The 22,857-nt window shown below is 35.8% G+C and overlaps 1 protein-coding gene across 6 annotated transcripts in view; it reads left to right on the top strand.

The window, feature by feature from the left end:
• The window catches only part of DIAPH2 (diaphanous related formin 2), an 889,270-nt gene that overhangs the window by 54,992 nt on the left and 811,421 nt on the right, over positions 1–22,857 (top strand). For 5 of the 6 annotated variants that reach the window (XM_082864620.1, XM_082864622.1, XM_082864621.1 and 2 more), the window contains exons 2-3: positions 6,649–6,681; positions 9,204–9,380. In XM_082864620.1, the coding sequence (XP_082720746.1) occupies positions 6,649–6,681; positions 9,204–9,380 (210 nt within the window). The remainder of the gene's footprint in view (positions 1–6,648; positions 6,682–9,203; positions 9,381–22,857) is intronic. The other variant, XM_082864619.1, reaches the window with a different exon arrangement.

Below are 22,857 nucleotides of genomic sequence, written 5' to 3' on the forward strand. Positions count from 1 at the left end.
CTTCTTAGAATCAAACCTCTATCTACGTTGATCTCAGTTCTAAAAATCAGATTATATATACCTTTGTTGGTGAAACACAACGGAGAGGTACTCAACTAAAACAATCTTCATAGTAAAGGGATTTGAATAGCTGAACAGAATGTTCAGCTTGGTTGCCAGATGGTTAAATAGCCTTGAATTGTCTTGATTGGTCTTACTGATTTGTAAAGTTCAGGGTGAATCCAGGATCTGAAAAGTTGAAAGGCAACACTTTGAAGAATAATTACTTCCTTCTGTGACTGCTGCTGATCTGAATCAGTATTGGTCAGGGATGTCATCTAGAGATTTCAAACCCTGGATCATTGGTTGAGATGGATGACCTTTCTTAAAGGCCCTTCTTACTTGGAAAGTATATGGAAGTTATGATAGAGTACCACCCGAACAGTGCTCTCAGAATTCCTCTGTTGTGATTGTTCTTTCATTCATTTGATCTTTGACTAGACTACAGCTTCCGTAAGGTGCACGCTTATCTTGTTTATGGTTGTATTCCTAGTGCCCAGCACTGAACAGGTGCATAGTAGATGCTCAAATATTTGTTCAATTGAATTGAACATGCTTTTCTATATTATATTGCCTTGCCCTACTTAGAGATTAAGAAATTTAAGCTGGGTAAATAATTGACCCTTCATCTTTATTGTGATGGCCAACTTACTTTCTCTAAAAGAGAAGAAAATAGTCAAAGTTGAAGAAGTGTGGCCAAGTTTTTGAGTTGGTAGTGAGACTTTTGAATTGTATGCAATTCAGTTGTCCAATTTCTGTGGTACTGGAGTAATTTCAAGATGTTTATAAAACATTGTATTACCATGTAACATTAGCCATAAGAGAGTCGAATCTTTACATCTTGCTGTTTTTGTTAATTTCTGCCTGATTGAGAAAATTAAAACTTAATTTTCTTGCAATAATGGCTCCTGCATTTCAATCAGAACTTCAGCATTAGAGTTTGTAAGTAAATCATCCATTTCTCTTATTCTTAAGGGGTTGAGACTCTGGAGTGAAACTTTTATAATTATGCAGTACTCATAGAGTACTGTAGTAAGTTATATTTAATATAACTGTTCATAAATGAAGTTTAATAAACTCTAATTGCTTGACTAATTCACAAGCGTATTGCTTTTCTAGAGTTGATTTTAATGAAAATATATGGTCACTATACTTATTGGTGTAATATGCCCTCATCCTAATGACCATTATAGATTTAGATTTGCAATAAAAACTTACTAAAATGACTTTAAGCAGTGCTTTTAATTCAGGGGTGTGACTCTGATAAACATTTTTTTGGTCATTTTTTGTTGTTGTTTTAACTCCATAGTAGCTCTATAGTTCAGGAGTAAAATCCATAATGTCTGCTTGCCAGTGGTGTGAGAGAGAGAGGTGCATGCACCTATATAAATTACATTCAGATAAAATTTGAGAGCTTGTCCCTGTAGAACATCGTTATAAATGAGACTGTATCTTGATACAACCATTTAAAAATGTTTTACAGGTCAATTCACATAAAAATGACTGCGATTGAATCTTGTCAAAGAGAGAGCTCTTTACAGCTCTCTGAACTTTTTTCATGTTGGTGGTGTTTTTGTTATTGTTCTCCTTTTGTAACTTTCTCTTTTTTTGACTAATGTATAAAAACAGTTGTGCAGCAGAAATAATTTATTTCCTATTGCAGATAAGTGTAATTTATACAATAATTTCAATGTATTTTTAATGTGCAGTGGCCAAAAAGGGCCCCCTCCTAAACTCAAACTCTTCAAATGTCCTTAAAGATTTTTCTTTTCAATAGACCACATTTGTCTCTCTTTTCTGAATAGTTGTAGAGTTCTAAGTAATGGTCTCAAGAAGATATTTATGACAGCAGAGTTTTACATGAGGGAAATCTATGAGAAAAATATCCATATCTGTCAAATGTGCATAGTTATATAGGATATCCAGTCTGTAGTTGAATGAAACTTGTAAATCAAGAAATCATAAGCAGAGTGTTTTTCTTTATGGTTCTCTATTACAAGTAATTGGGATAATTTTTTACGTGAATATAATTTCCTCTTTGTCTTAAGGTGCTCTATCATTCTTAAAGATGCGTTTTAGGAAAAAATAGTCTTTAAGAAGACACTAAACAAAGCATAGTTCTCCTCCATTTTTGACCATGGGTCCACATTTGGTTTATTAATAACCAAACTTTAAACTCAAGGGAAGCTCTAGAAATAGAAAGGTACCTAGCCAGATTGACATTCCAGTAGAGGGAAGAGTGGGTGCACAAACAGGACATAATGAGGCATGTGGTGGGAAAAGGATTTCCATTTTTCCATAGCGCACAGATCATTGAGGGAAGACGTAGAAGGTAGCCTAGGGCTGAATAATATAGGGCTTTGAATGCCATATTAAGGGTATTAGTCTTTATTCTGTAGGTCATCAGGAGCCATTGAATACAGATGGGCAAGTAATAGTCATTTATAATTTTTTATTGAGTTCTGTGTGCCAAACACTGATCTAGGCATTGGGGTACATCCCTGAAACAAACAGATGAAAACCTTGGTTCTTATGGAGCTCACATTTTTAGTGGGAGAAACAGACAGAAATAAATTATAGACTATGTGAGAATGTCTTAAGTTTTATTGAAAAAAGGAAATCAGAGCATGCTAAAGCAGGTCAGGAGAGTGTGGAGGAGGTGGGTGTTTCCATTTAAATAGGATGGACAGAGTAGGTCTCCCTGAGCAAGAACTTGAAAGGGGGAGGAGTGATGGAGGAAAGCATATGGATAACAGAAAAGAGCATTCCAGGCAGAGGGAAGAGACAGTGTATGTGGCTTATTGCCTTATGGGGAACAGTGAGGTGGTTGCTGTGACTAGAGCTGAGTGAATGAAAGGAACTGTAATAGGAGATGAGGTCAGAGGGATATGAAGAGTATGCAGCTCCATAGGGCCTTGCAGGTTATTGTAACGATTTTGACTTTCACTGGGAGTGAAAATAGGGTGCCATTGAAAAGTTTTGAGCAGAGGAGTGACATGATCTGACTTGGTTTTTTTTTTTTTTTTTCTGACTAAAGTCCATGGTTTATTCAGATTTCTTTAGCTTTTTCTTTTCTTTGTTTTTTTTTTTTTTTTGACAGGAAAGTAGGATTTATTGGTGCACGTGAATAAAGAGGGGACAGCCTCAAGGCTCTCATGAGTGCAGGGCCCGCCATGTGTCCAGGGGGCCACGATTAGGGATGTATTTGACCCCACAGCCATCCGGGAGGAGCCGCTTATCTGCCGCCATGTTTTCAAATTCACCTGCATTAAACTTAGTAAATCCCCACTTCTTGGAGATGTGGATCTTCTGGCAGCCAGGGAACTTGAACTTGGCCCTGCACAGGGCCTCAAACACGTGCTCCTCGCTCTGCAGCTTGGTGCGGATGGACATTATGACGTGGCCAATGTGGACCCTGGCCACTGTGCCCTGGGGCTTTCCAAAGGCACCGCGTATACCTGTCTGGAGACTAGATTGGGGGCAGCATGCCAGTCACGAATGTCCACTGGAAAGGGCTGTCTCCAGGGTCCCTTAGGGCAACACATACAGGCAACAGGCTGCATACACTACTGAGGAGGCTGCTGTTTGCAGCCATTGCACACCTGGCCCCCACGGGGAAAAGAGCATAGTTGGTTTAATTGGCTGCAAACTGACTTGGGTTTTAATACTGTCACTTCCTCAATGTGTTCAGAATGAACTATAGCAGGGTAAAGGTGGAAAAAGGGAGATAGGTTAGGAGGTTCTTACAGAAATCTAGGGAAGAGGTGATGTGATGGTGACTTGAACCAGATCTTTGCTTGAAGAAGATGACTTTGGCAATGAGGAGAGAATGGTGGCAGAGGTAATTATTAGGAGGCTACTGCCAGTGATTAGACTCTAAACTGGGATGGTTTGTGCGGAAATGAAGAAGAAACTGCAGAAAGATCACCGTGGAACTTGACAACTGTTTTGGCTGTAGGGATTGAAGAGAGGGAGGAGACCAAGGTGACATGGAAGTCTTAAAATTGGATGGTAACCATTACCATAAACATGACCCTATTTTTGTAAGTCTGTCCTAACCCTCTGTGACAACCCTTGGTGCTCATGTAGTGTTTCCACTGGGTTATTAATTATATACCCACTTTTTCCTACTCTATTTTCCCTCCTATTACCCACCTAGAGAGCTGAGAGAACAGCTCTGATTCTTACAATTGTGGCAGTAGTAAGATATAATTAGGAATGAAGAATTATGAAAGACCAAAGAATCTAAATTTGTATATAGTTTGTATATGAAAAATAACCAGCCACTGGAAGAACATTAGTGTATATTGGTCAAAATGAATTTAGCAGGTGACACATAAGACGTGTTAGGGAAGGACTTTGGTTGCCAGGGGAATGCTCTTCGGGATGATGCTTGACCCCCTGGTAATGATGGCAAAAGGCAGTTACCCAAAGGAAAATGAAACTGATGGGGCTTGGGGCATATCTGTGAATTTGAGGTTACCATGAACTGTTTCAATTCAGTAGTTCAACCCTAATATCCTACAGCCTAATTATACCACCTGAAGAGGCCATATGTTGACTAAGAGTTAGTATCTAGTGACAACCAGATCTGTGGTCCATGGGCGAGTCACTTAGCCTCTTCAAGCTTCAGTTTCACCATTTGTAAATTGAGAGGTTTTGACCAGATTATCTCAAATTTCATCCAATTTAATAGTGTCTAACTCCATACTGTGGGATTTAATATGGACAAAAATATGTTAATTTCAAAAAAAAAGAGAGTGGAGGTGGGAGAAGAGGAGAAAACTCAAGTCTCTTCCCATAAGACAAGGTGGAACTATTGCTAGCAATGCTTTTTCGTTGTTGTTGTTTCTGTCCCCCATGATTAAACTATCAACATATATTCAATTGAGATACAGACTTAAGGCATTCGAGACATATGTGTACCTTAACTTAGAGAATTTGACTAAAATCTTATTTTCCCCGAATTTACATATTCACTTTGAAGATTTATATGTTTCCAATCTTGAGTTTATAACCTCAAAGGATGGGAAGAAAAGAAAAGCAGGGGTTGCTTGAAGAACTGTATAATCTGTCTAATAAATAACACAGGTGGACAGGTACATATCTGGATGGTAGCAGGGTAGTTGAGGCACTTTTGAGACTTTGACATTTCTCACTCTGATTTTACATGACAGGAAATCATGAAGCTTGTCACTGTGCATAGAACAGTTTTCTGTACCCCACAGGGAAAATTAAAGAGAAAATACCAGGTAGAGATAGTCCTAGGGTGAACTGATCTCTCTTAAAAAGGCTTCAGTTCTGATATAAGTAATCCCCCTTCTTTTCTTTTTTCTAGGCAGTAAAGATTGATTGGGGTTTGTGTCAGAGGATGTGATGAAGACATAGTACAAAGACGTAGAAGTGTAGATCCCTGAGGGAATAGATGTATTAAAAGTAGAAAAAGAACTACACATATAATAGTATATTTGTCCCAACTGCTGGAGGGGAGGATGATCTTTAACAGCATTTAGTTGGTGATATTTGAAGACTGTTTTATGAGATCCTGTGACGAAATAATTCTCACTTAAAACTCTTAATGGAATTCTCCCCACCAGTGATACGACCATATTTTTCTTAGTTAAAAGGGATGTGAGCATGCATGATGTACATCATTCAGCTTCTGTTTTGTTGTAGGAAATAAGTATACAGGTTGTGGCAGAAGGGTTAATTTCAGTTCCTAACAGGTGATTTAAAAAATATGGTTCTTTCCTAATCACATCTCTTAACTAGCACTACAACATATTTCAACATATTTATAATATAATAATAACTGCTTTTGTGCTGATTGTATGTTATTGTAAGATCTTGAAGTATCTTCTGAATCCTGGAAGATTACTAAATTGTTAGCTGTTACTTTGCTTACTTTAATATTGCTTTATTACTCCAGTATTGTTTGTACTCTATGTGGTAGTTTTTATTAACCACTGTATTTTATTAACTAGAGTATACCATTTCCAATTATTCTCAACATTAGAAGTAGAAAACCACATGCAAAAAAAAAAAAGAAAGTGTTGGAGTTTTTGAGAAATGGGCATATATTAACAGAATCAGTAAGTTCAATGTTATCTAGAATATTTATAAAGGTGTTCGTTAAATTATCTATCAGATGCAACTGAGTTCTAGACTGAGCTGTTTCATTATATGTCATTACTATTAAATGTGACATTTTTCCTGTTGTTCATGTTTTTAAAAGTTTTATGTATCTCAAAAATATGATTATTCATTCTAAAACTTTGAAAAATCTTGAAAGGGCTTATGACTTTTTTATATCTGTTCTCACGTTTGAGCACTGTGGTAGTGATGTCTGTTCCAAATCTGGCTTTGGGAACTTGGGAGTCATCTTCAAAAACGAAGAGACACCCCCTTCACCAAACCTTCATTTTTAATCCTTAGTAAGTTGTCTTTTTCTTTTGTAAAGAATGTGTTTATAGATTTAAAGTTTCTAATTCTCTTTGAAGAATTATAGTTGATAAAATAAAAAATGAGAATCATTCAATTATTTTCTTGTTTGATCTATGAATTTCTCTTATCTGACAGGTATTTTTTTTTCCTTTTTGGTTTTAATAGAACATTCAAATAAAAACTTTGGCAGATGATGTGGTAAGGTGGACTTAGCATGTTATTATTTACTTATGCATGTTGCCTTTTTATTAAAGTGGGTGGACATTAAAGCATTGATATATGTAAAGATATAAAAAGTCTAGATGTTTACAAAGTACAGTAGATGGAAGAATTGTCAATAGAGTGGCTTTTCTTTTTTTTGATATAAACATAAGCAATTGTATGTGTTCTCAAAATAATTTTGATATTACCATCCTGATATATACCTTAGCTAATTAAAAAAAATCAGTATAAATCTAACTCTGGAAAACACAAATATTTCCTTTCTCAATAGCCATGTAAATTGACTCTGAATATGTTAAGCATTAATATTAACAGTAAAGGAAATTAATTTAAAATGGAAAGGAAGTTAAGTACATTATGTTAGAAATGTGGTATTATATTTAAAATCCTCAAATATTTTTGATCTGAGTCTATCGTAGTAAAACTTATTAAAAGTTATGGGCTTAAAATTTAAATGTGCCCTTTTATAGCTAAGCTTTTAAAATGTGGTATTTTAAGTATTTTTTCTTTGTGAAATTACCTGTCTACAAATAATGTAGAATATCGTTCATGATTTAAGGAAGTGAAAGTATGTGGCTTAACTTTATTTTCTTATCAAGATATAGCTGAAAGCAAAAGCCAATTTTCTAGATCAAAGTGAAGAGCATAGTGGAAGATCAAATATATATGTAAATAATGCTACTCAGTAAAAAAGCCAGCACTGCAAAAGTAAATATTAAGTGATATGAACGGAAAGGAACAGAGATATGTTGATTTAATGGTCGATTGCATATTTAAATGCTTTTGTGTCCACCATATCTTTTAGTGAAATTTGACTCTTGGTTATGTACTCAGCTTATTTGGGATTGCTTAATGTTTTTTCTTGAGTTGTTTGAGTTGGTTATTACATATCTAATCTAACTTAATTTTCCTCAAAAAACATTCAAATTTAAAAGAAAATATGAAAATATAGAAGGTGATTCGAAGAAATGAATCTTTATGTGAACACTGGGCTAGGAACCAAAGTGAGAGAGTCGGCCTAGATGATTTTTCAAGTTTCTTCCCAGCTCTAAAATATTATGATTTACATAATCTCTTTGTAAGCAACCATGTACTAAGATCATTTTTGGAATCCTAAATAAGCTGCTTAAAACTGCTCATATTTCTTTCAAAGTACACCTTTTAGAAAAAAAAAGTGTTCTTTGAATCAAAAAAAAAGTATGTTCTTTTAATGGGGGTCAACAGAAGTCGACAAAATTGTGGTAAGAACTTCTGTGATACTTTTTATACTGTTGAAGTGATTTATAAGGACTTGGTAATGTGGCAGTGACGAGGCACTGTCCTGATACCTAACATATCTGCTTGTTTAACGTGAGCTGACAGTATGCATGCATGTGCTTCCTAACAGAAACCAGAATAAAACTGAGTTGTATTCAGTTTTATGGTTATTACTAATTTTTGATGTCCAGTGTTCTGTGGTTTAAAACAGAATGGCCTATTTACATGCAAGTGGAGTCATTAACTCACTTTATGTGAAATCGCAAGCTAATTATTAGAGATTGTACGTGGAATCAATGGTTCCAAGTCAATATCCATAAAATAGCAAGTTCTTCATAGTAGTATTTGTAGGAATAAGATATTTCTGTTTATGTTATATTTCCAGAGCAAAAAGGTAATGTTTTTAATTTTGTTGTGCTTCCTTGTTGGTCCCACGTTTTAGGGAAGAAAAAGGTGTGTGTAATAATAATAATAGTAATAGTAACAACAACAATAGTAATAAATAGTAGCTAAGTACACTAAACATATAACTTATGTAAATTTCACAATAACTGTTTCTTTGTTGCTTTCTCTGTCTCCCCTTCCTCCTTCCCTCCCTTCCTTCCTTCCCTCCTTCCTTCCTCCTACATACATTAACTTGTTATCCCTATTCTAGAGATGAGGAAACAGTCATAGAGAGACCAAGTAATTTGCACAGGGTAACTGACCTAGTAAATTGCAGATTCAAATCTAGGTAGTTTGGCTCCAGAGTCCATGCTCTTAACCATTGTATTCTACTACTACACTGCCAAAGTATTCATAGATACTTGTCACAATTATTTTGGTGCTTTGAAGAAGAGAAACATTACTATAATTTCCCCCTTAGAATTGGATATTCTTTTCTTTTCTTTGTTTTTTTTTTCTCATAGTTTGAAAGTTGCCGCCAAAGACACGTTCTCTCTCAAACCACCACACGACTTTGAGGCCGGACTTTTCTGACCTAGTTACCGTGCAGAACAGAAATGACAAGGGACTAAGTTTTACTTTTGAGGAATACTTTTCACTCCCTAGATTTCTGCGGCTGCAGAGCTACTTCAAGGTTTCAAAATAGTACAATCTCTAACTGGAGCTTGCTGCTTAAAATAACATTTTGTCAAAAGACAATAATGATTCCTAAGTGCTATTTTGATGTTTCAGTTCTTCATGTTTGTTCGTGATTCTCGATCTCTTCCTTAGGGCTTCTTGTTTTTTTCTGTTTGCAGCGTGACCGAATTACAAGTTTTAGGAAATCTACTGTCAAAAAAGAAAAACCTCTTATCCAACATCCTATTGATTCTCAAGTTGCGATGAGTGAGTTTCCAGCGGCTCAGCCATTATATGATGAACGATCTTTGAATTTGTCCGAAAAGGAAGTACTGGATCTCTTTGAAAAAATGATGGTAAGTTAGACCCCCTGATTTTGTTGTAATTTTAAAATGCATGTGCCCAGAGTAGCACTGGGTTCTAAGTAGGGCTGTTTGTATGGACTGTGTTTATATCACATAAAGGAGAGACCAGAAACTTGTTGATACAACAGAACTGTTTTCGAAAGCATCTGTCGTTTTGAGCTATAATATGTCTGTCTCTTCCACTATGAGCTCCTAAAAGGGGGGGCTGTCTTACTTATTTTTGTTCTCTAGTATTCAGTAGTCTGTGGCACACTGAATCAATTTTTTAACTACCTAACTTGTGTTTCTGTTTCTATAAAGCAAAACAGGCCTAAGTCCACTTTTCTGAAAACAATATAAGGTATCTTGTTAGGTATATGAAATAGAGTTGGGAGGACAGAGTGTAAAAAAACAAAACAAAACAGTAGAGGGGACAGAAGAATGAATTCCTCCAAGTTTGTTCTATTATCAACAGTCATACCATCTATATTTTCTAGCATACTTCTTATATTTTATAGCTTGTGATCTAGATTATTTCTTATATTAGATAATAAATATAATACTTTGATTATTCAGCAGTTTATACCAAGAGAGGGGAGAGATGAGGCATCGGGCCATCTTGGATTGGTTTCCTTGATCAGAGAAGTGGAGATCCTGATTCATGATTCATTAATTTCTAATTCTGTCCCACTTATCATGGCAAATTTTTTTTTGTGAATCTCTATTCATTTTGAGTTAAGGTCCACAAGAGTTTTAAAGGTCTCCTTACCCATACCAAAAGAAGAGGTTAAGAATACTGGAAATCTAGACCCTTCTACTCTGCCTATTATGGAACATCTTGTTACCACTCCGCCCCCAACCCCCCTAGTAATTGCAAGTTGTTGAATGAATACAAATTCCCTTTATCTTTAAACTTTTCCTTTAATGTTCCTTCTGTCTAGCCAGAGCTGACATCCAGCTTTTCCCTTGTCACAAGTCCTGACATTCCCACTCTCTTCAGCCTTTCCTCCTAGTCCTATGGTACACCCTCTTTCCGGCTGCTCCTTCTATGTCAAATTCTTTGAACATCTTTCAACAACCCTTTCTCTTGTAAAGTATATTATCTGCTGACCAGCCATGATGATGATAGCATCTGGCTATCCTTTTGACCCTTCCCTTGCTATTCGTTTTGGTGATTTCAGCTATTACATTGATAACCTTGCCATCACATTGTTGCCCTTAGTTCCTTGGTTTCCTGAACTCTGACCTTTGCATCCATGTATTTAGCTAATTATAGACATGACTACACCTTGGACTGTGTCACTCTTTGGAATGATTCCACCTCTGAGATCTTTAGCTCTGAAACTCTTCTCGGAAGCTAAACGACCTATATTACCTTTTCCAGGCCCTTAATTTTACAGGGCATGTTTGTGTAGTGGTTAAGAGCTTGGACTTTGGGGTCATTCAGCCTTGAGGCTGAGTTCTGCCTCTGCCATTAATCACATTGCCCTGTGAAGGTGATACATCCTCTCTACACTTTATTTTCCATAACTGTAACAAAGGTATAAGAGGGTCTACCTCATATGGTTATTTTTAGGATTAGGGGAGATGATATTTCTAGAATAGTGCCTGGCATAAAACTTTCTATAAAAATAATTTTATAAATGTTTGTTGCATTTCCTTCCTTTAGCAAATAAAGCTCTGTTCTTTCTTCAGTTTCCCCTCAATTTGCAACTCGGTTGTCTTATCTTAATCACCCCAAACCAACAACGACAGAAACAAACATTCTTTGACATTAATCAAACTTTTAAATCTTATTTTAAACTCTTCTTCTCTTTACTCAAACTTCACTCAAATGATACTTACTCCTTTAATCAGCTAACCAATTGGTTACTAATTTTTGCAGTAGTGAAATAGTTTTTTTAGTTTATCGTGGCATTGCCACCCTCCAGTTCACTTTAGTTCAACACTTATGGGCCTTCTTCCACGCCATTCATTTTCTCAGTCACTTCTAATTGCTTTCCAAATCCCATTGGTTCTGCTTTTGCAATGACTTTTACGTCTTTTTCCTCAGTTGTCCTCCAGATGCTCATGCCCTGCTTTAGGCAGTATCCCTCTCTGGCTTTTTCTCATGGGCTACGAAAGTAGCCTCCTATCTGGTCTTCCTCCTGTCCTCCAGGTTTTGCCTGTTCTAATCCAGTGGTGCTCTATTCATGATTCTGAAACAGATTCCTTTTCCAAAGCCCCAAGTAGGCCCTTCTGTTTTCACACAGTCATCTTCTATGTCCCTACTCCATTCCCTCCACTGTGCTTCTAGATGACTATTTCACACCTTTACTTTGCTGCTCAATCCTCAGAACTCTTACCCATCTTTATGCTCTGCTGATGAGCTTGCTGCGTAATTTACTGAGTAAACTGAAGTGATCAGAAGAGAACTTCCACAGACTCTCACCACCACATCTACCTAAGTTTGAGTATCTGCAGTCTTGCTACCTATCACCACCATAGATGAAGTTTTCATCTTCCAGTCCCTCCATTTTTGTACAAGGTTCCATTCCTTTAGACCTACTTACTCAAGGACATTGCTCCAATCATTTTTCCTCTCTCTTCTGCCCTTCCCAGCAGCATACAAATGTGCTATCTCACTTTACAACTTTTTCATGACCTTATCTCCCTTGCCTGTTACCACTGTATTTTTACTCTCCTTTGAAGGAAGACACCTCCTAATAATTTTGTTTATATTCACTGCTTCTCATTTCTCTCGTCTTACTTTCTGTCTTAAACTCACTCTAGCCAGGCTTCCATCCCACCATTCCATCAAAATGGCTCTTATCAGTGTCACCAGAGATCTTTATGCTGCTGAGTCCCATGTTCAGTTTTCAGTTCTCATCTTAACTGACCTATCAGCAGCAGGTGATGCATTTGGCCATAAATCGCCCCCTGCTCCCCCTTTATTTGGTTTTCCTCCTATCTCTTCGGCTGCTGCTTTTTAATCTTCTTTGCGGATTCCTTTTCATGTCCTCAACCTTTAAATGTTGGAGAGGCCCAGGGATCCATCCTTGGACATGTTCTCTTCTCTATCTACACTATCTTCTTTTGTGATTGCAACCAGTACTGTGGCTTTACATTCCACTGTTATTCTCACAATTCTCAAATTTATCTACAGCTTAGTCCTCGTGTCTGAACTCTAGCCTCTCATAATCAAACTTCATAATTGACATCTCTCTCTGATTGGTCAGTAGACTTCTCAAAAGTAACATATCCAAAACCAAACTGTTGATATTCCCCTCCAAACCTGCTCCTCCCAGTGTCTCCCCCTTCTCAGTTGATGGTATATCCATCTGTCCAGTTACTCAGGCCTAAAACTTTGGAATTGTCTTTGTCTACTCTCTCTTTCTCACATTCCACATTCAATTGACTAGGAAACCCATGCACTCTTCCTTCAAAGTACGGTACTTACAAGAGCTGACCATTTCTTACCGCCTTCACTGGTCCCATACTGGTTGAAGCCTCACCTAGGCTGCTACAATACTGGTAGAACTATTAGGATTAACACAGTTCCTCATTGGTCTCCCTGCTTCCACCATGACCCTCTGCAGTATATTCTCAACACAGAAACATTACCCTTTTAAAACCTGAACAATGTCACGTCACTTGGGTTCTCAAATCTCTACTATGGCTTCTTGTTTCCCTCAGGGTACAAAAGCCAGTATCCTTATAAGAGCCTGTAAGGCCCTGTATGATCTGATCCCCACTTTACCTCTTCAATATCTTCCTCTACTACCCTCTTCATTTGCTTCAGTGACACACACATGCCTTTTACATGATGATAGCTGTAAGCAAAAATGATTCCTGGCACTTATAAATTTTTTCAATTTGTGTACAGCATTTACCATGTTTTCAAACCTTTTACAATATTTCCGTTTTGTGGTTTGAATTTTAATTCTAATGTTTCATCAACAAATTACCACTTTCCTCTTTAAATATGTTATGTTTTTAAAAAGATTTGTTTGTGGATTCATAAATGTGACTTAAAGAAAGGTACAACTTGGTGCCACATTTTCCCTAATGAGAATTTTTCCTTCCATGGGAATGTTGGAAAAGGAAATCAGACAATTATGATTTGCTTAAAAGTAACAACAAAAGATCAATAAAAAACTTTTTAAGGGTTGTATCTCTTCTTTGAGAGAAGTCTACTTGTACATTGAACGTTTTGCATTTTCTTTATTATCTTCAGTTTGTCTGTAATCAGGTTAAGTGAACAACTTATTTTATGAATTTTCACAGCTTTCATTTACTGTGCACCCTTGGGCCCAGCATGTAACTGAGCAGTTTACATGTATTGTTTCAGCTGATCTTTGTGACAGTGCTGCAAAGAAGGCAACATAGTTATACTGCATTTTTCAGATAAGGAAATTAAAGCTTAGAGAGAGGCTAAAGAAATTGGTTCTGTAACTTGCCTTAGCTAATACGGGGCTGAGCTCAAACTTAAATTTAGGTACATAAAAATCTAAAAAATTGGCATTTTGGTAATCTCTATCTTTAATAATATTTCATTTAAGCTAAATGTAAAATTAATACACTTTCTTTGCACGCATACTAAGTGGAAGTAGAAGGCAACTCTGAGATACATTGCCTCGCAGGTAAAGCGAGATGGATGGATTGTTTCCTATTGATGACAGAAGGTTGTCTTTTTCCAGAGCATCGATTGAAAAGAAAGAGGCCCACAATTTAGTTTTGGAAAACTGTTAAAATGCCATCTTCAAAGTTGATTGGGAGAAGACACTTAAGTCGTCAGAAGTAGATTTCCAGATATGAAATTTCCCTTTTTTATTTCATTCTTTGTAGGTGTCCTTCCATGTACAAATAATGTAATAGATGTACTTGTCCTACTTGATGGCTATTATGACAATCTTTTCTCTCTTGATTCTCATCCTTCATTGTGCTATTCCTGTTTTCAGACTTTTTACACTTAGAGTACCACAAATGTTTAGACCATTGGGCCTAAACACTTTGTATGTGTTTTAGGATAGCATACCTTGAGGAGTGAAACATTTAAAATAATTACATAAAATAACACATTATAGACAGTAACAGAGTATGAGACGCTTGACAAGAAATATATTACATTAAAATTGCTAATATAATTTATTATTTGGAATTTCTGGGGGATGATATATTTTGGTGAAACTTTTGGTGAAAGGCTTAAGTAATGAAAGGCAATATTCAAATAAATCCTCTATTACTCTGATAATTGAAACTCTTGTTATGTCTGAGGATCATATTTGTCAACAGAAGTTCTCCCTGTACAGGTTTGTAGATGTAGATAATAGGGCAATGTTGGGCTCAATCTGAAATTACTACAGATTTTTAAAAAAGTGTTAATTCTTTTATTTGATTACTGTAACTTGTATTTAACTACTAATAGCTCATTTTAAACACCACTTGACACTTTATAGCCAAGTAAAATCCTGGAATGAGTCCAGTTAACTGAAAGATCTGAATGGTTAGGTTTTACTTTACTAGTGAGTTAGTAGATTACTAACGTTCCATTGACAATGACATCTGTTCTATGCATTGATATGCCACTTTTCATATTGTGGCTGCTCAAGGAAACAAGTATAGACAGATCTTCTGAGTAAGGGTATCCATGGCTATTGCTGATGGATGTAAAGCTCTAAATTTGAAACTTTTAGATGACTGCTTTTTTCATGGAGCACACACTATTTATTATCAGCATGTGTTCAGTAGTTTGTAAAACTGGATTTTGTACTTGGAGTGTGGTCATTGCCTATTAATTGAAAATTAGAAAGTGGTTCTTTTATTAAAACTTCCAGGAGTGGAAAAAAATACCCTCACTCGTTTTTATATGATTTTTATATTTACCTGCATGGGATAAACTATACTTGCTCTTTAAGATTCCTGTTGCAGCTCTATTTACAATAGCCCGGAGATGGAAACAACCTAAGTGCCCGTCATCGGATGAATGGATAAAGAAGATGTGGCACATATATACAATGGAATATTACTCAGCCATAAAAAGAAATGAAATTGAGCTATTTGTAATGAGGTGGATAGACCTAGAGTCTGTCATACAGAGTGAAGTAAGTCAGAAAGAAAAAGACAAATACCGTATGCTAACACATATATATGGAATTTAAGAAAAAAAAAGTCATGAAGAACCTAGGGGTAAAGCAGGAATAAAGACGCAGACCTCCTAGAGAACGGACTTGAGGTTATGGGGAGGGGGAAGGGTGAGCTGTGACAGGGCGAGAGAGAGTCATGGGCATATACACACTAACAAACGTAGTAAGGTAGATAGCTAGTGGGAAGCAGCCGCATGGCACAGGGATATTGACTCGGTGCTTTGTGACAGCCTGGAGGGGTGGGATAGGGAGGGTGGGAGGGAGGGAGACGCAACAGGGAAGACATATGGGAACATATGTTTATGTATGACTGATTCACTTTGTTATAAAGCAGAAACTAACACACCATTGTAAAGCAATTATACCCCAATAAAGATGTTAAAAAAAAAAAACCCACAAGCATATAGATGAAAAAAAAAAAAAAAAAAAAAGATTCCTGTTCCCCTTTTCTGCCCAGTCGTGTTTTCAAATCTTCCACAAGTGGGTAAAGGTAGTAGGACCAAGACAACAATACTGCTTCCACATTTTTGGGAGGGTAATTTTAAAAGATGACTGAACTATTGTAATATTACATATCACCTTTAACCCCCAATTCAAATTTGAATGAGGTTCATATTTATTATCTTTTTCATGTTAATCAGAGACATTTTGTATTGTCTGTAATTAGGACTGGTGAAATGTCTTCTCCCTTACACTTTAAATATACGGAAATTAATAATGCTGTAATTGAATAACTATTCAACATGTTAAGGTATCATAGCCTTTGAGCTTACTGAGAATAACTGAACTGGTCTTTGTACATTGAGAATACTGCTTAAGGACTATTAAATGTTTAATAGCGATAGCTCATTTTTGAATAATGCAATCAGAGCAAGGAGAGAAATGTGTCTGGACACTGTCCATTTCCTTTTTTTTTTTTTTTAACTTCTTTATTGGGGTATAATTGCTTTACAATGGTGTGTTAGTTTCTGCTTTATAACAAAGTGAATCAGTTATACATATACATATGTTCCCATATCTCTTCCCTCTTACGTCTTCCTCCCTCCCACCCTCCCTATCCCACCCCTCCAGGCGGTCACAAAGCACCAAGCTGATATCCCTGTGCTATGCGGCTGCTTCCCACTAGCTATCTACCTTATGTTTGGTAGTGTATATATGTCCCTGCCTCTCTCTCGCTTTGCCACAGCTCACCCTTCCCCCTCTGTCCATTTCCTTTTGAATATTATTTCCCTTTTGTATGCAACTGTTCTAAAACTGTTTTTTTTTTTTTTTTTTTTTTGCTTAGGGGATAGGGGATTTCCATTTTAAGCTTAAAAAATAAATATACAGAGATGTCTTAGAAGTTCAAGTTGGAATTTAATTTCTTTTACCTAGTACAGGATCTATTGAGTGGAAGTCCAGCTGGCGTTGGTTACATTAGAGTCCTACAGATATGTCAATAAGGACTGTGTTTTAATATAGGTAATTAAATAGTTTAATTGTATACAAAAGATGAGGCTAGTGATGATTAATGATTTATGATTAATTTCTAGGCACACTTCATTTCAACTTCCGTTATTAAAGGCAATGTTTAATATATGATTCCACATGCAAATGTGATGTTTTATACTTTGTTTCTGTTCAGCAATTTACATTAATATATTTTGCATTTTGGGCATAATTTAATGATTGTACAATCATATGCAATAAATATTAAATTATCTGTCCCATATTCCATCTGGTAGAACTCATAAATAATCCCAAAGCTTTTCATTTTGTTCTATCACTTTTGCCTTTCATCAGTTTTGAGAGCCTGTTTGACTTTGGACCCCAGGTGCTGTCCTTGTTTTCCCCTGACTGCTGTCATGGGTTTCTTTCTCACCCAACAGCAGTCTTTTAGGAGTTGGTTAGCTTGGATGAGAACCTTTTAGTGCTCTCAGCATAAGTAATTTTAATTAAAGGTTAAGTTACTGTAAAATAAGTTATTGGTAAAATAGGTCTTAAAATCTATAATAAGGCATGGAAATAATTTTCAGGAATGGCTAGATCCTTAGAAATTATCTAGATAGCCTACTTTCCATTTTTTACATTTATATTTCCAATATCCTTACTCTGTATCATTGGACTGAGAGAACGCCAGCATCAATTTCTAGTCATTTTATTTTCTTACACACATTCCCAAGTAAAGCATATAAAGGAGGAACAAAACTTACCCTGTAAACAGGTCTCAAAGTTAGCTAAATCTGGGTCACTTTTAAATTTCCTTCCGAAATATAATTCTCACCAAAAGTTCACAAATAAGGGAGTAGTAGGATAGAAGTCCCAGGAAGAGGAATTAAGGGAACTAGGTTTGTAAATTTACTCTGATTGTAGCTGATAAACTTCACAATTCACTGATTCTGTTCTTGATTTGTACATAGAAATGTTTCCTAAGGTATTTTTTCTGTTTGAAAAGTTCCACTAGTGTTTTTTGCCATGAAGGCATTTTCACGACCGTGTATTGATATGTGCAGTGTGCCAGGTCGTGTGCTACATGCTGCAGGTACACAGATAAATCCAGTTCCTCCCTTGCCCCCAGAGAGCTCAGAATTTAGTCAGGGAGGCAAGCAAGTAAACACAGGATTTCCATGGTAATAGGACAGCTGTGAATAGGCTACTGTGAGTACTTAAGCCAGCACAGGGGCTCAGGGAGGAAAAGGAGAAGATCTGAATATACTACGAAACCCAGTGTCACTTCTGAATTTTCAGTCTTTATTTTTTTGACATTAAAGTGTTCTCAGAGTTTGAATGACTTAGTTCATCAAGGTCCAATGCCTTCTATATGCCAGGTACTGTTCTAAGTTCTGAGGAGGGAGGGAGGGAGAGAGAGAGAGAGAGCGCGAGAGCAAGCAACTCAAGGCAAATCCTTGCTGTCAAGGGTAGAGGTGATATGGCAGAACGTAAGGTGTAATTGTGGGGAAAAAAAAAAGGAAAAGCAAAGACATATTTCTGTATCATGGAGAAGTTTATTTGACAACTCTCTACTGAATGCCAGATACTTTGTTAGGTGCAGGGGAGCATAAAGATGGCAAAGACACTATCCCTGCCTCTAGGTTTTTATTTTGTATGACTCCCAAGGTAAGAATAGCTTTTATATTTTTAAATGGTTGCAGAAAATCAAAAGAAGACTGTTTCAGGGCACATGAAAATCTGAAATTCAGTGTTCATAAATGCAATTTTGTTGAATGCAGCCACAGCCATTTGTTTACATATTGTTGATAGTTCCTTTTACACTGTAACTGCAGAGTTGGGTAGTTGTGACAAAGACCCTGTGACCCGCAAAGCCTAAAACATTTAATGTCTGGCCCTTTATAGTAAAAGTGTCAACATCTGGACTAGTGTAGTAGTCTCTAAACTTTCTAATTTCCTATCCCGTTAGGAAAAATATATATATATATATTTGAGCAAGTAACACCAATATGTTTTATTTATAAAATATACACATATATGTATGTACTAATACTATGTATAAAATACAGACATAGAAAAGAATGAGAAAAACATGCAATGAACAAGATTTTAAAATGATTTAAAATGAGTTTATTTTATTTATTAATGGTGCAAAAGCCTTTGCTGTCGCGATTAATAACTTTTTAGTGAGAGCAATGTCAGTGTGTCATTATTTTTTATGTCTTGTTTTAAAAAAGAGACTAATTAGAAGGTTTAGTTCCGAGTCCATTTTATTTTGATATTTGGTTTAATGTCTGTTATAGTTGAAACATAAATCTGACAACGATGCATAGGTCCAAGTGGAACGAGAACATCATTAGCAACACTTACTAAATCATAGTATTAACTTTGCTCAGTCCAATCCATGAATCAAGCAAAAGTTTCCTGCTGAACCACGGCTAGTAAATTTCCATCTCCCTTGATGACGGTCAGTTGTTCTTGGAACTAATCTGAAGTGTTGCGTTTTTATATTTGTGAATAAATTGGTTCAAAATGGGCTTTAAAAAACGGGCTTCACTAGATGTCATCAGGGACATGGGCTTTTTGCATTTTTCCTTCCACATACTTAATGTGTAGACCCCCGCCCCCATGTTTGTCTACTCATGTCCGCTGCAGACATTGTACCTAATACCCGGAAGAAGAAAGAAGAGGTGAGTCATGCAAGGGTGAAGGAGACCCACCTGGCAGTTGTGTCTGCCAGTGTGTGGCTTTTTCAATGAAGTTCATTTGAAAAGCAGTTACTTTCTCACCAGTTGTTAACTCTTAAGGGATTACTTGTCCTTTTGTGAATGAAAAATGCCCAAGTCATGTGAAATTTCAGAAGTTTTAAAATACTTTGTCATGAAATAGCTGGAAATCTCTCTGTAAGATACATGTTTTCATGCTCACTTCCTGTCTCATTTTAAAATATTGTAAGTATTTACAGTATTTGAAATATCTTGCTTTTATAAAAAACAACAAAAACACCTACATTCTTGACTCTGCATACCACTGTGTGTATTTTGATTTCAACTTCTTTCTTGCAATGGTTTCAATTTTATATGTGGGCTAACCTTCCTTACTCAGGAATGCTTCCCACTTACAGTTTTTTCATAAAACATCCTTTTATTAAATAAATCATTTATTTTGGCAATATGTTTTCTCTGTTACATTGTTCCATTAGCAACTCAAAGAAAAGTAGTTTTTATATTTCATTATTGGAACAATCTAGCAAATAATATAAGCTGAGTTGTTTAAAAGAAAAAACAGCTGTATTTTCATTCAGCTGTATGATAAACCTCCCACACTGAGTAATTTTTCTAATACTTGTTTTAGCAAATTTTCAGCAATGATTTCTATGTGTCTTCTGACAGTATTTGCTGACAAAGGAATGTGTTTTAGTTTATTGCCATGTTGTTTTGCATGTATTATTTCAGCTGCTTCTACCAAGTGTTCCCCCAGTGTCATGAGACCTTTTGTCTTTTGCTATTAAAGAAAGAAAACATTCAAAAGAGTCTTCTAAACATGTGTCATTAAGTTTACAAAATTTCACTAAGTACTGTATTGCGTATCACATGATTCTAATTATTGCTGAGAAAGTTGAAAAAGCTTTCCTCATGGTCTAGATGTTTGGATTTTAAATGGTCTGCAAGTTTGAGGTAGCTTTATACTATCATTAGCTAATATTTTTAAGGTGCGATATGCACATAAAATGAGAGTCATCAGTGATAATTGATATACATGCATATTTCAGATAGTTACCTTACTAATTTTTAATCTTGTGGGACCAGCTTCTTATCAGCCTTATACTTTTATTACTTTTATCATATGATATGACCGATGAAAGGCTCAGACCTATGAGTAGGAGATATAACAGTCTAGTATTTTCTTGTTCCTCTGTACTTGCATTATTGGTATTATTATCCTCAATCTGTTGTCTTTGCAAGAATCTTTTAAAGCTACTTTTCTATTTTGTTGTTGTTGTTTTGAGGGTTGACTTAGTTAAAACTTGGTAAAATAGTCTGTAAGTCCACTTAACCAGGTACTTGTAAACTGCAGTACGTTGCAGTACACTGACAGTGAAAAAATATGCATTGTGAGTACCCCACTCTTCCCTTGAGATACCTCATGTACCATTTGGACCTACTGATCCAGTGAGGGCTTCAGTGTTATTCTCATGTTAAATATTGAAGCTTATTTTCTTGTATTTTGAATAAACATCAATATTTCACAAACCACAGTGGATCCTTTAAGTAATCTTTGGACCCTGGACACTGGTTCCATGTTGAGCTCAGGATTAAGGATTATGGGAGAGTAAAAATAATATTTGGGTTTCCTAATAGCTAAATAGATGTTCTGAATTTACCTTATTGATGGTGAAGAGGTATATGTAGGTGTTCATAGTTGTAGTTTCCTCCAATTGGCCCTGAAAGTAGAAATAGCTGAAGACTTTTTGTGCAGTACTCAGTAACATTCACTTAATTTCATGCTTGCTTGCCCCGGCTTTTGCCTCCATACCATTTGTAGGGGTAATGTATTTGGACATTTTTTTTCCCCTTTAACTTTGTTTTCCATGTAAACTTCTATATGTTATGCTGCTACATTCTATATAGGTAAACTTAACTGGATCATTTGACGACATGAGGTAGTTAATTAATACCAGGTACAATTGGCCATTTATTTACTTATGTAGAAAATTCCTGATGCTTTTATTGGAATTTTAAAAAGAAATGTTCTGTCCTTTCTAGTTCTAGTAGAGGAATTATCTATAGAGCATATCTTTATATGAACGTTTCTTTAGAAAAGAAAAAAGAAATAAATGTAAAAATCCATTAATTTATAATCTTAAAATAATCAAAGATAACTATAATTGCTGTTCATGCTAGGGTATATTTTTAGGTACTAGGGTATCATTAGTTTATTCTCTTCAGGGGTACAGGTCCCCTCGAGATAGAAGTTAAAGAATACTTGAATAATTACTATTGAGAAGCAGAAGGAAGAGGGCAAGCATTAGATGGTGAAGTGAAGTTCAGATTTAAAAACAGCGAGTGGAAAATCCAGCCTTAAACTGGGATCAATGCATGTTGCAGAAACAGAAACAGTTACTTTATAGAAAATATATAGACATTTTTAGCAACTGCATAGAAAGAAGGAGAAAGTATTACTTCTTATAGAGGAGGAAAAGATGTAAAAACATAAAGGGTTGACATTTACCTTTCATAAAACAAGTGAGGAAAACAGTGGAAGGGTTAGGAAAATAGAAAATGATGTTAGGACACGAGAAAGTTTAAAAAATTGTACTGTCACCTGTTTAAAGATTTACTGGGGGGTGAGAGGGAGAAAGAGAGAGAGAATGAGAATGAATGAATGAAAGAGAGTACAAATGAATGAATAGGCAGCTGGTTCAACTTTTAACCTTCTCATTTGACTCTATTCTTATACGGCTCCTTAGTTATAACTTTAAGAATACAATGTGTATTTGCTGAAGAAGTGAAGGAGTTTGTCTATAATAGGAAAATTGCATCATGGCATAAGTGGTAGGAGATAAAATGGTTTAGTGTTTACAAACATGGCTTGATACAAATATTATAAGTGGTCAGTTATTTACTTCAGCATTTCTTAAATTACAAAATACCACATTCTTCTCATGTATTATGGAAGTACTAACTAAATGTTAAATACACTAAAAGCTTGCTTTTGTGTTTTGAGTACTATAAGAACTCAGTGTGTTTAACACTACTATATATAAAATAGATGACCAATAAGGACCTACTGTATAGCACAGGGAACTCTACTCAATATCTTATAATAACCTATAATGGAAAAGAATCTGAAAAAGAATATTTATGTGTGTGTGTGTGTGTGTGTGTGTGTGTGTGTATATACATATATATATATATATATATATATATAACTGA

The sequence above is a fragment of the Leucopleurus acutus genome, assembly GCF_964270905.1.
Source record: "Leucopleurus acutus genome assembly, chromosome: X".
In the NCBI taxonomy this organism is placed as follows: Eukaryota; Metazoa; Chordata; class Mammalia; order Artiodactyla; family Delphinidae; genus Leucopleurus; species Leucopleurus acutus.